This window comes from Salvelinus fontinalis, chromosome 4 (assembly GCF_029448725.1).
Source record: "Salvelinus fontinalis isolate EN_2023a chromosome 4, ASM2944872v1, whole genome shotgun sequence".
Taxonomy (NCBI): domain Eukaryota; kingdom Metazoa; phylum Chordata; class Actinopteri; order Salmoniformes; family Salmonidae; genus Salvelinus; species Salvelinus fontinalis.
This window is the reverse complement of record NC_074668.1, coordinates 86049379-86063881: the sequence shown is the minus strand read 5'-3', so window position 1 is coordinate 86063881 and position 14503 is coordinate 86049379. Positions and strand designations below refer to the sequence as shown.

At 45.3% G+C, this 14503-nt stretch overlaps 1 protein-coding gene across 1 annotated transcript in view; it reads right to left on the bottom strand.

The window, feature by feature from the left end:
- LOC129854565 (uveal autoantigen with coiled-coil domains and ankyrin repeats protein-like) overlaps window positions 1-300 on the bottom strand; it is an 88367-nt gene extending 88067 nt beyond the window's left edge. Inside the window, exon 1 of the mRNA XM_055921779.1 lies at window positions 81-300. Within this exon, the coding sequence (XP_055777754.1) occupies window positions 81-128 (48 nt within the window). The 5' untranslated portion in view covers window positions 129-300. The remainder of the gene's footprint in view (window positions 1-80) is intronic.
- Between the last annotated feature and the right edge of the window lie 14203 nt (window positions 301-14503).

The following is a 14503-nucleotide window of genomic DNA, read 5'->3' as shown; positions in this document are numbered from 1 at the left end:
GTTGAATCCGATATAGCAGGCTACACTGTACTTTACTAAAAATGAAAGTGTAATTCACAAAAAGTTCTGATTCAACTTACTGTGAGCGTAACTTCATGCTTTTTCAGTCGGTACTTGAGACTCTTCATTGCTGCTGTTTACCTGGTGATGTTGAAGTTGTAAATCTTATTATTCAACATTTATAATTTAAGATGTTGACAAACGTTTCATTTCTAAACGAAACAACTTTTTCTCCGCTGAGTACCGTACGACTTTCACCTGACTCAAACCAACTAGAGCTGCTAAATTGACAACCAAATAAACCAATGAGAATACAATGTGTCCCGTACCCGTTGGGTTGTAACCAATAAGTCGTAACTGAAGGAGGGACTTCCTTGTTAGCTAGGGCAGCCGTACTTTTGGAGTTGATGGGAAAACCCACAGGACAACCTACGTTTCTGTGCTGATGTGACGTCAGGTTTACCTGGCTGAAAGAGGGAAATGGCGGGACGTGCAGGCCTAGCTTTGCCTTTTCCGAACCTGGCTTGCCTACAGCTATTCATAAATAGATTATTAGATTTATGATCCACACTAGAGCTCATATATCCCACTCACATATTAATTCCCAAAGACATTCCTAGGTCTACTTATTTTTTTGTAATACTGGAATGTTACAAATATGAAAATTACAAAATGATGACTAGGGGCTCTGTTTTTAAACATTACTTAATACATGACTGAATTCATGACTGAATGCATGACTGAATACATTACTTAATACATGACTGAATACATTACTTAATACATGACTGAATACATGACTGAGTACATGACTGAATACATGACCGAATGCATGACTGAATTCATACCAAACAAGTGTTGTGCTCATGGAACTGCATTAGACACCATGAGAAACTATGAGCTCATTTATACATTTACTATAAATAATATAATGCATTCAGTTGTGCAACTGATGAGGTATCCCCCTTTTCCTTTTTTGTACTTAATATTGTACAGACCTTAAGCCAACACCTAGCAACCTGGTCAAGAGGTTCGGACCTCTGGGCGTAACGTTTAAGGTGTTGGCTTGACAGTCGCTGGACCAGGGTTTAAGTCTACCCCCCGGATTTGATGCATTGGTGTCATAAGTGGGATGGCACCAATGAGGCCATGTACATGTGAAGGACTAAGTGCAGAGAAGCGTGGGGACATTTTCTCCCTCCCGGAGGAAGGGGGGGATGTAGCAACCTTAACCAAACACCTAGCGACCTCGTCAAGGGTTTCCAACCTCTAATTTGTTTGTTACGGTGTTGACTTGACAGTCGCTGGACCGGGGTTTGAGTGCTCATGGTTTATACACATTATACACTGAGTGTACAAAACATTAGGAACACCTGCTCTTCCATGACATAGACTGACCAGGTGAAATCTATGATCCCTTATTGATGTAACTTGTTAAATCCACTTGAATCAGTGTAGATGAAGGGGAGGAGACGGGTTAAAGAAGGATTCTTAAGCTTTGAGACAATTAACACATGTATTGGTGTTGTGTGCCATTCAGAGGGTGAATGAGCAAGACAAAATATTTAAGTGTCTTTGAACAGGGTATGGTAGTAGGTGCCAGGTCCACCAGTTTGAGTCTGTCAAGAACTGCAACGCTGCTGGGTTTTTCACAGTTTCCCGTGTATCAAAAATGGTTCACCATCCAAAGGCCATCTTGCCAACTTGACACAACTGTGGGAAGCATTGGAGTCAACATCCCCATGGAACGCTTTCGACACCTTGCAGAGTCCATGCCCTGACAAATTCTGAGGGCCAAAGAGGTGCAACACAATATTAGGAACGTCTCTCTAACATTTGGTATACTCAGTGTGAATAGACTAATGCATATTTTCAGGCTTAATGTATGTTAGGAGAGGAATTTACTCAACAGTTGTAGATTTGAAAACTGAACTGGTTGGGCAGGAGGAGGTACAATACTAAACACAGTCTCATCAAAATTGTTCTAATAAAATATATTGGAATGTTGCCTAGTAATGTACGCTGTCAATGTGGAATCAATTAAGCAGACAGTTATTTTCTGTGGGACGGCTCAACTCAACCAAGTCTAAAAAGAGAAAGATTGCCCCCTTCTGGGCAATTATTTTCACAATTTAAAATAATTGATTGGTTATTGATAGCAACATAAGACATAACATAATTAAAATCTGCGCTGTAATTGAAACTGTAGGCATCAGCACACTTGCTTGTTTACTTTTTGCTCAAGAAGAGGAAATACTTACGTGTTTCATGGAAACAAGAAAAAGTGCATAGTTTATGAATAATTTTCATAGTGAGATTCATCTTTTTTGTTGGAATAATAAATACAACTTTTAAAGTCCCAGCTCCCACCTCCTACCTTGAAATACCTCCCAAAGAATGTCTTGCTCCGACACGTCAATACACTGAACATAAAGGGCACACTTCTGTCTTATATAAAGGCTCTATATAATGTCTTTCATTCACGTGAAATTCTACAGGTCGGCTCAGAGTGTATGTACAGTATGTTGCATTGGAGGCTGCCGAGGGGAGGACGGCTCATTATAATGGCTGGAACGGAGCGAATGGAATGACATCAAACACATGGCTTTGATGTATTTGACATCATTCCACTTATTGAACTCCAGCCATTACCACGAGCCAGTCTTCCCCAATTAAGGTGCCACCAACCTGTGGTATGTCGACAGGATGTTTTTTTCTTTTTACTATAGCTCTCAAAGTCTCCATAGCAACAGCGTTGCCATGGATTCCCCGTAGTACTGCATTACTGGCAACGCTGTGTCCTGCACCTGTGTGATTGAAGCCAGAGAAAACTCATCTTCCTCTAAAGAGCCTTTGTATTGTCAAGATGTTATACAAGGTCAACAGGCATCGCTGATTGTCAATAGCAGAGCTGACCATTTATGGGCATAGGTTCCTGTTCGCACACAACAACATTATGTCCATGGCACACTGTACAGCCAAGACTGGATATATAAGCCACTGCTTCTACAAAGGTACATTTTGCTAGCCTGACTACTCAACCTACACTGAACAAAATTATAAATGCAACATGTAAAGTGTTGGTCCCATGTTTCATGAGCTGAAATAAAAGATCCCAGACATTTTCCATATGCAGAAAAAGCTTATTTCTCTCAAATGTTGTGCACAAATTTGTTTGCATCCCTGTTAGTCAGCATTTCTCCTTTGCCAAGATAATCCATCCACCTGACAGGTGTGGCATATCAAGAAACTGGTTAAACAGCATGATCATTACACAGGTGCACCTTGTGCTGGGGACAATAAAAAGCCACTCCAAAATGTGAAGATTTGTCACACAACACAATGCCACAGATGTCTCAAGTTTTTAGGGAGCAAGCAATTGGAATGCTGACTGCAGAAATCCCCACCAGAGCTGTTGCCTGACAATTGAATGTTAATTTCTCTACCATAAACCACCTCCAAAGTCATTGTAGAGAATTTGGCAGTACGTCGAACCAGCCTCACAACCGCAGACCATGTGTAACCACGCCTGCCCAGGACCTCCACATACGGCTTCTTCACCTGCAGGATTGTCTGAGATCAGCCACCTGGACAGTTGATGAAACTGTGGTTTTGCACAACCAAAGAAGTTCTACACAAACTGTCAGAAACTGTCTCAGGGAATCAATTCTGCAAGCTCGTCGTCCTCACCAGGGTCTTGGCCTGACTGCAGTTTGGCGTCGTACCAGACTTCAGTGGACAAATGCTCACCTTCGATGGCCACTGGCACTCGGGAGAAGTGTGCTCTTCACGGATGAATCCCGATTTCTACTGTGCTGGGCAGATGACAGGCGTCGTGGGGTGATAAAGAATTTTGTGATCAATTTACATACATTTAAATTATCCTAGTCTGTCTGCAACCCAGAGTGTGTACAGTTCTGGTTTAAATGAAACAGACAGAATTCCCAGTTCACAATTAGTCAAACCCAGTTTTATTCACGAGAGCTCTACCGTTCATATACAAAGATGTTCCTTTTATAACATACTTCTAACCTACGCACACACATACACACTAGCATTAGGAGCGCTATCTTCTTCTCTACAATTCTCACCACAGTTTCTCACTACCCAGCTGAAAGTTCAAGTCCCCCCCAGATAGAGGAAACCTGGAGGGGTGTTCCCTGTCCTATCGTACATTCCCAGAGTTATAGCCAGGTCGGTTCAACCATAGTTTAATTGTTTCTAGGTGTTTTCTTAAGCAGACACACATTTCTCTCTCTCCCAGTCTAACCTAGTTGGATGTATGTTTAATATTTTTAATTACTCCTTATCCATGCTACATGACCTCTAATCCCTAATGATTAACTTTCCGGGTAGAATTATTTAATCATTTATATTTAAACCTTATAAACTCTTTTATCATGTGAGCGAGTGGTTTTCTGATGTCAACGTTGTGAACAGAATGCCCCGCGGTGGCAGTGGGGTTATGATATGGTCAGGCATAAGCTATAGAAACAAACACAATTGCATTTTATCGATGGCAATTTGAATGCACAGAGATACCGTGATGAGATCCTGAGGCCCATTGTCGTGCCAGTCATCCGCTTCCATCACCTCATGTTTCAGCATGATAATCCATAGCCCCATGTCGCAAGGATCTGTACACAATTCCTGGAAGCTCAAAATGTCCCAGTTCTTCCATGGCCTGCATACTCACCTGACATGTCATGCATTGAGCATGTTTGGGATGCTCTGGATCGACGTGTACACCAGCGTGTTCCAGTTCTCGCCAATATCCAAAACGTCGCAAGGCCATTGAAAAGGAGCGGGACAACATTCCACAATCAACAGCCTGATCAACTCTATGTGAAGGAGATGTATCGCGCTGCATGAGGTAAATGATGGTCATACATGATACTGTCTGGTTTTCTGATCCACGCCCCTAAGTATCCAACAGATGCATATCTGTATTCCCAGTCATGTGAAAATCATAGATTAGGGCCTAATGAATGTATTTCAATTGACTGATTTCCTTATATGAACTTTGAAATTGTTGCATGCTGCGTTTATATTTGATCTGAGACTGCTATCATTGAAGTAGTTTGTGGTGACGAGGGCAGGAAGGGCGTTATACAAAATAAAGTAATCAGCGATTGGATCGTCTCTAACCAGTCAGAATATCAAAGCCAAGGACAAATTTTTAAACCGCTGCTTTACCCAGGAGTGTTCTAATTCTGTCTCAGACGGGCCCGAATGTGTTCACGTTCGGTGAAGGGTGCAGAGAAGAAACTAATGTCCATGGACGTGGTGTAGCATTTGGCCAGAGAAAGGAGTGTGGGTAGCCAGGCAAATATTTTGTGCTAGTCACTGATTGTCTTCAACATATTTCATTTTTTGGGGGGGGGTTTAGTCTAAAACTTTAATATTCTTCCAGAAATTCTGCCTCCTAGTCTGAAGAGTAAGATAACCGTCATGTCATTTTGAGTTTTTATTAATTGAGCTCATTATATCCTCTGATCAGGCTGGGTCTAGCTTTTAAAACTTAAACTCTCAACGTTTTTTTTTACACATAATTAAATATTCTAACCCTTTATGACGCCAATATATACTGCTTCACAAATTATAGCAATTTAAGCTTGCTCACATGTGCTAATGCGGTTATTCATACGTAAATGTCTGACTTAAATGAGGTTAGCCGAAACCACGCCCCGTTTATCTTAGGGGCGTATTCCAATATCATAAGTCCGAGTCATTGGTCAACAGCATGAGAGTGGTGATTGGATGCCTTCAAAAAGTTCCAGTTACTGTTGCTAACAAACGCCTCGTCAATGCTTCATGATTAAAAAACTAGTTGTTAGCTGGTATGCTCATACATTTTTTTTGTGACCTATGTAGTTATGCAGTGGTGTAAAGTACTTAGGTAAAAATACTTTAAATTATTACTTAAGTTCTTTTTGGGTATATACTATTTATATTTTTGACAACTTTTACTTTTACTTCACTACATTCCTAAAGAAAAGATTGTCGTTTTTACTCCATACATTTTCCCCGACACCCAGAAGTACTCCAATTCACACTTATCAAGAGAACATCCCTGGTCATCTCGACTGCCTCTGATCTGGCGACTGCCTCTGATCTGGCGGACTCACTAAACACAAATTCTTTATTTGTAAATGATGTCTGAGTGTTGGAGTGTGCCCCTGGCTATCTGTCAATAAAAAATGTAATTGTGCCGTCTGGTTTGCTTAATATAAGGAATTTGAAATGGTTTATATTTTTACTTTTGATGCTTAAGTACATTTTAGCAATTCCATTTACTTTTGACACTAAAGTATACTTTTACTGAAGTAGTATTTTACTGGGTGACTTTCACTTTTACTTGAGTCATTTTCTATTAAGGTATCTTTACTTTTACTCAAGTATGACAATTGAGTACTTTTTCCACCACTGTAGTTATGTCAATTAATATAACTGTTGACAACATTTATTTTTAAATTCAAAGAGTTGGTTACCTCCTGGGTACGAGTACCATGTCTATTCCTACGAGGAGAGGCTCACACAAATGGACCACTGTGCTTTGGAGGTATCCTTTTGAATGGCCATCGAAGGAGTAAGTCAGTTTAACGAGTGGCTAAAGAAGACACAAAAGTCAGGAGTCACTTGAAGGGTCGCTGTCACAAAACCAAGTAAAGGACAGCGTGTGCTTTTTAAGGTAAGGCCAAATCAGCAACACTGTTGGGGCCACACCCAGTGATTCTCTCTCTCTCTCTCTCTCAGGATTTGTTTGTTTGTTTAGTCTCTTGGTATATATTGTCTCCTACACTATCCCTGTAAATAGTTTGCTGTTTTATAGACATGAGAAGAATAAACTCCATCTATTTTGTTCAGGCTCATTATAGGTGTCAACACAATGTGGCTGTCAAATCCCAAACAGCCAATGACAGAAGACTGTCCAAGAACATCTGCAAGGCAAAGATGACCTGTACCCTGATGACATGTGCCGACAAGACCGGAAGATTGAGCAGGTGGGTCAGAGATTCTGTCTAATAAGCCTGTTTGTTAATCCAGTTAATCCAATCCACTCATTTTGACACAGTTTTGTGTGTGGCTGGTTGGTCCCAGGAGCAAAAACACCCATATCTTCCAGAATATTGTTTGTGGCAGACGCCCTCAGGCACAGGGATGTGGGGGCCAAAGCCATAGAGACACTGACCCAACTCTTTGACATCTGGCACTCCCCCCTCATCTGCACTGACGGTCCCGAAGAACGACCTGCAGATAGAGTACAGAGAGGACTACATCTTCACCTCTGCAAACAGATCCCTCTGTCCAGACCTCCAGTTCGGCTATAGGTAAATTCATATGATTTAACAAAGTGCCTAAGAAACTTGGTGATATTTTTAGAATTCAGGACAGGCTTGTGTTGTGATGATTAGGAGCATTTCCTTTTGCATTGTGGTCAGTGTACTAGTGAACAGATGTAGGATGTTGTGGTCAGTGTTCTAGTATTACTAGTGAACAGATGTAGGATGTTGTGGTCAGTGTTCTAGTATTACTAGTGAACAGATGTAGGATGTTGTGGTCAGTGTTCTAGTATTACTAGTGAACAGATGTAGGATGTTGTGGTCAGTGTTCTAGTTTTACTAGTGAACAGATGTAGGATGTTGTGGACAGTGTTCTAGTATTACTAGTGAACAGATGTAGGATGTTGTGGTCAGTGTTCTAGTTTTACTAGTGAACAGATGTAGGACGTTGTGGTCAGTGTTCTAGTATTACTAGTGAACAGATGTAGGACGTTGTGGTCAGTGTTCTAGTATTACTAGTGAACAGATGTAGGATGTTGTGGACAGTGTTCTAGTATTACTAGTGAACAGATGTAGGATGTTGTGGTCAGTGTTCTAGTTTTACTAGTGAACAGATGTAGGACGTTGTGGTCAGTGTTCTAGTATTACTAGTGAACAGATGTAGGACGTTGTGGTCAGTGTTCTAGTATTACTAGTGAACAGATGTAGGACGTTGTGGTCAGTGTTCTAGTATTACTAGTGAACAGATGTAGGATGTTGTGGACAGTGTTCTAGTTTTACTAGTGAACAGATGTAGGATGTTGTGGTCAGTGTTCTAGTATTACTAGTGAACAGATGTAGGATGTTGTGGTCAGTGTTCTAGTTTTACTAGTGAACAGATGTAGGACGTTGTGGTCAGTGTTCTAGTATTACTAGTGAACAGATGTAGGACGTTGTGGTCAGTGTTCTAGTATTACTAGTGAACAGATGTAGGACGTTGTGGTCAGTGTTCTAGTATTACTAGTGAACAGATGTAGGATGTTGTGGTCAGTGTTCTAGTATTACTAGTGAACAGATGTAGGACGTTGTGGTCAGTGTTCTAGTATTACTAGTGAACAGATGTAGGATGTTGTGGTCAGTGTTCTAGTATTACTAGTAAACAGATGTAGGACGTTGTGGACACATCTTTTAGCTTTTGCACAGATTGTACCACAAAGTGTTCAGGAAGAAGTATGTGGAACAGAATGGGCCTGAGATGCTCTCAGCCCTAGAGAGGCAGGTTGAGGAGTGCTCTCAGCCCTAGAGAGGCAGGTTGAGGAGTGCTCTCAGCCCTAGAGGGGCAGGTTGAGGAGTGTTCTCAGCCCTAGAGAGGCAGGTTGAGGAGTGTTCTCAGCCCTAGAGAGGCAGGTTGAGGAGTGCTCTCAGCCCTAGAGAGGCAGGTTGAGGAGTGCTCTCAGCCCCAGAGAGGCAGGTTGAGGAGTGCTCTCAGCCCCAGGTTGAGGAGTGCTCTCAGCCCCAGACAGGCAGGTTGCGGAGTGCTCTCAGCCCTAGAGAGGCAGGTTGAGGAGTGCTCTCAGCCCTAGAGGGGCAGGTTGAGGAGTGCTCTCAGCCCTAGAGAGGCAGGTTGAGGAGTGTTCTCAGCCCCAGACAGGCAGGTTGAGGAGTGTTCTCAGCCCCAGAGAGGCAGGTTGAGGAGTGTTCTCAGCCCCAGACAGGCAGGTTGAGGAGTGCTCTCAGCCCGAGAGAGGCAGGTTGAGGAGTGCTCTCAGCCCCAGGTTGAGGAGTGCTCTCAGCCCTAGAGAGGCAGGTTGAGGAGTGTTCTCAGCCCTAGAGAGGCAGGTTGAGGAGTGTTCTCAGCCCTAGAGAGGCAGGTTGAGAAGTGTTCTCAGCCCTAGAGAGGCAGGTTGAGGAGTGCTCTCAGCCCTAGAGGGGCAGGTTGAGGAGTGCTCTCAGCCCTAGAGAGGCAGGTTGAGGAGTGCTCTCAGCCCTAGAGAGGCAGGTTGAGGAGTGCTCTCAGCCCCAGAGAGGCAGGTTGAGGAGTGCTCTCAGCCCTAGAGGGGCAGGTTGAGGAGTGCTCTCAGCCCCAGAGAGGCAGGTTGAGGAGTGCTCTCAGCCCTAGAGGGGCAGGTTGAGGAGTGCTCTCAGCCCCAGAGAGGCAGGTTGAGGAGTGCTCTCAGCCCTAGAGAGGCAGGTTGAGGAGTGCTCTCAGCCCTAGAGAGGCAGGTTGAGGAGTGCTCTCAGCCCTAGAGAGGCAGGTTGAGGAGTGCTCTCAGCCCTAGAGAGGCAGGTTGAGGAGTGCTCTCAGCCCCAGGTTGAGGAGTGCTCTCGGCCCTAGAGAGGCAGGTTGAGGAGTGCTCTCAGCCCTAGAGAGGCAGGTTGAGGAGTGCTCTCAGCCCCAGGTTGAGGAGTGCTCTCGGCCCTAGAGAGGCAGGTTGAGGAGTGCTCTCAGCCCTAGAGAGGCAGGTTGAGGAGTGCTCTCAGCCCTAGAGAGGCAGGTTGAAGAGTGCTCTCAGCCCCAGACAGGCAGGTTGAGGAGTGCTCTCAGCCCTAGAGAGGCAGGTTGAGGAGTGCTCTCAGCCCTAGAGAGGCAGGTTGAGGAGTGCTCTCAGCCCTAGAGAGGCAGGTTGAGGAGTGCTCTCAGCCCTAGAGAGGCAGGTTGAGGAGTGCTCTCAGCCCCAGAGAGGCAGGTTGAGGAGTGCTCTCAGCCCTAGAGAGGCAGGTTGAGGAGTGCTCTCAGCCCCAGAGAGGCAGGTTGAGGAGTGCTCTCAGCCCCAGGTTGAGGAGTGCTCTCAGCCCTAGAGAGGCAGGTTGAGGAGTGCTCTCAGCCCTAGAGGGGCAGGTTGAGGAGTGCTCTCAGCCCTAGAGAGGCAGGTTGAGGAGTACTCTCAGCCCTAGAGAGGCAGGTTGAGGAGTGCTCTCAGCCACAGAGAGGCAGGTTGAGGAGTGCTCTCAGCCCTAGAGAGGCAGGTTGAGGAGTGCTCTCAGCCCCAGGTTGAGGAGTGCTCTCAGCCCCATGTTGAGGAGTGCTCTCAGCCCCAGGTTGAGGAGTGCTCTCAGCCCCAGGTTGAGGAGTGCTCTCAGCCCCAGGTTGAGGAGTGCTCTCAGCCCCAGGTTGAGGAGTGCTCTCAGCCCCAGGTTGAGGAGTGCTCTCAGCCCCAGGTTGAGGAGTGCTCTCAGCCCCATGTTGAGGAGTGCTCTCAGCCCCAGGTTGAGGAGTGCTCTCAGCCCCAGGTTGAGGAGTGCTCTCAGCCCCAGGTTGAGGAGTGCTCTCAGCCCCAGGTTGAGGAGTGCTCTCAGCCCCAGGTTGAGGAGTGCTCTCAGCCCCAGGTTGAGGAGTGTAATCGTAGGTGCGGCGAGATATACGCCAAGGTTGAGAAATCTTCTGAAGGAACCCTTCTGGTGGATATCTGCTCCCCCCGCTGATGAAGCGTGTCCATCAGACCAGACACAGTGGGGAGCTCTGCTTCACTGATTCCTCTGGGAACACAGACAGAGAAAACTGCTGTTTTTCTTCCCCTTAGCCACAGCTGTGCTGGCGGTCTCCTCCTTGGGGTCATCCTGACTCCGTCTGACGATGAGGCCACAATCTTTGAGGGCCTTAAACTGTCTAAGGACATACGGAGGGAGGAGGCCTTTGCAGGGAGAAGTCAGCCTGGTCCTTGCCTCATCATTACAGATGGCAGCAAGACAGAGAGGGGAGCATTAGGGAGGGTATTTCCAGGGGCCAAACTTAGCCTCTGCACCTTTCACTTACTCCAGGCAGTGTGGAGGTGGCTGTGGAGCAAGGAGAGTGGAGTAGACCTAAGAGACAGGCAGACCCTCTTCACTGTCGTCAAAGACATCATGTACGCCAGGGAAAATGATGGTTGAGCCCCTCTGTCAGAGATCATGTATGCGAGGGAAGAGATGGTTGAGCCCCTCTGTCAGAGATCATGTACACCAGGGAAGAGATGGTTGAGCTCCTCTGTCAGAGATCATGTACGCCAGGGAAGAGATGGTTGAGCTCCTCTGTCAGAGATCATGTACGCCAGGGAAGAGATGGTTGAGCCCCTCTGTCAGAGATCATGTACGCCAGGGAAGAGATGGTTGAGCCCCTCTGTCAGAGATCATGTACGCCAGGGAAGAGATGGTTGAGCCCCTCTGTCAGAGATCATGTACGCCAGGGAAGAGATGGTTGAGCCCCTCTGTCAGAGATCATGTACACCAGGGAAGAGATGGTTGAGCCCCTCTGTCAGAGATCATGTACACCAGGGAAGAGATGGTTGAGCCCCTCTGTCAGAGATCATGTACGCCAGGGAAGAGATGGTTGAGCCCCTCTGTCAGAGATCATGTACGCCAGGGAAGAGATGGTTGAGCCCCTCTGTCAGAGATCATGTACGCCAGGGAAGAGATGGTTGAGCCCCTCTGTCAGAGATCATGTAGGCCAGGGAAGAGATGGTTGAGCCCCTCTGTCAGAGATCATGTACACCAGGGAAGAGATGGTTGAGCCCCTCTGTCAGAGATCATGTACGCCAGGGAAGAGATGGTTGAGCCCCTCTGTCAGAGATCATGTAGGCCAGGGAAGAGATGGTTGAGCCCCTCTGTCAGAGATCATGTACACCAGGGAAGAGATGGTTGAGCCCCTCTGTCAGAGATCATGTACGCCAGGGAAGAGATGGTTGAATTGACCCAGCGACCCAGACATGGCACAATTGACCCAGCGTCTTCCAGGTTTGGCCGGTGTAGGCCGTCATTGTAAACAAGAATTTGTTCTTAACTGATTTGCCGAGTTAAATAAATAAAATGAAAATTATAATAGTACAAGACATTATTCAATGACATAGTTTACCTTAATTACATTACAATTCACTGCCTACTTTGATCGACTGTTCAGACATCCAGAGTGTTGGGTAGGAGGAGCTGCCAGTCATAATAAAATCCAACTGTTAGATGCTACCACCCCCTCCAGATCAAAACCAAACATGGATGTCAATGTTTGCACACACTTCATTCTTCTTCCTGACGTGGGAAAAGCGTCATCAGACCAGATTGTCCTTAGACCAGGCTGTTCTCAGACCAGATTGTCTTTAGACCAGGCTGTTCTCAGACCAGGGTGTTCTCAAACCAGGCTGTTCTCAGACCAGGGTATCCTCAGACCAGGCTGTTCTCAGACCCGGGTGTCCTCAGACCAGGGTGTTCTCAGACCAGGCTGTTCTCAGACCAGAGTGTTCTCAAACTCGGTCCTGGAGCCCCAGCACTGGGTGCACTTTTTGTTTTAGCACTACAGAGCTGATACAAATAACCACCTCATCATCAAGCTATGGTTATTTGAAACAGCTGTGTAGTGCTAGTGGGCACAAACCAAACGTGCACCCAGAGGGGGCCCCAGGACCCAGTTTGAGAAACCCTGCCTAAGACCACAGTAGGCTACACCTACAGTGTGAAATGGTTATTCACTCACCACTTCCTTTCTGATTTCCCTCGGGCCTGTCATTCCTGCCTGTCATTGCTGCCTCATCTGTACTCATCTTCGTGTATGCCAATGGTCAAATCTGACAAGCAAAACAGAGTAATATTCAATTCATTGTTAGCATAAATAAGTACAGTCCAATGACTTGCACGTTTAATTAACACCTGGATTTGATGAATCCTTTCTACAGTCAATGTCTTCTCAGATTGTGCTTTTGCTTAACCAGTTATTTTACATTAGTGCATAATCCATTGACACCAGTGGAGGCTGGAGTGAGGAGCTATAGGAGGACAGGCACATTGTAATGGCTGGAATGGAAAAAATGGAACTGAATCAAACATGTGGTTTCCATATGTTTGATACGGTTCCGTTAATTCCATTCCAGCCATTACAATGAGCCCGTCCTCCTATAGCTCCTCCCACCACACTCCGCTGATTGACACATTTAGAAGTCTACACTCTATCCAGATGATAGAGAAGCACAGGGAGGCGTAGCCTCGTAGACTATTAGGATGTTCTCCTATTTTGTTAGTTTTTCACTCACCATTTTCTGACTGACTCGGTTGGAATTGCAGCTTGTATTTGTTGCTGGAAGCTGTTAGAAAGACACCATTGGCCCACACCTCAGCAGCCTTGTATTCTGTCAATTAAAATCATGAATTTAGTACCTTAGTGATTCAAGTCCTTTCCCTTTATGTTTTGCCAAGGCCCCTCTCCACACATGTTGGAGTAGGTTAGCTACAGAATGTCTCAATGACTTGAAATAGACAAGATGGTGGCGTACACATTTCTGGATTACTTCATGGAGCAAAACATTTACGCGTATAGGAAGTAGATGATATAGGACACCACTGTACAGGAAGTAGATGATATAGGGCACCACTGTACAGGAGGTAGATGATATAGGACACCACTGTACAGGAAGTTGATGATATAGGACACCACTGTACAGGAAGTTGATGATATAGGACACCACTGTACAGGAAGTAGATGATATAGGACACCACTGTACAGGAAGTTGATGATATAGGACACCACTGTACAGGAAGTTGATGATATAGGACACCACTGTACAGGAAGTTGATGATATAGGACACCACTGTACAGGAAGTAGATGATATAGGACACCACTGTATCGGAAGTAGATGATATAGGGCACCACTGTACAGGAAGTAGATGATATAGGACACCACTGTATCGGAAGTAGATGATATAGGGCACCACTGTACAGGAAGTTGATGATATAGGACACCACTGTACAGGAAGTGGATGATATAGGACTCTGCTTTGTTTTTAGTCCAAGTCTTTCATATATCTCCAGGAATTCTGCCTCCTAATCTGAAGACCATGAATCCTCAATTCAGGGCATCCTCTTATCAGTTTAAATGTGTTCAGGTTTCAACTTCTAAACTTTCTAGCAATTATTCTTACACAAAGAAATATGCAAACTCCATAAAAATTCAGACACAAGCTCCAGAATAAATTGAACTGCAGCTATCTTTCAAAATGTCTTTCTTGGTTGCCCGGAAAAATTGCCAAAGACTCCAGCCACCTGAGACATGCATCACGGCTCAGACCAACAGACTCCTAAACATCTTCTATCCCCTGGCCATAAGACTGTTAAATGGCTAACAACTACTGCTCTCCCTGTCCCACAGACTATCCACACTGACTCCATGCCCATTCACAGGTCTCTACCCACTCAGACACACACACCTTCAGTGTCACACACATTCATACACACCCCCCCCACACCTACACTGCTGCTAAAATGAATATTGTTTAGATGAAT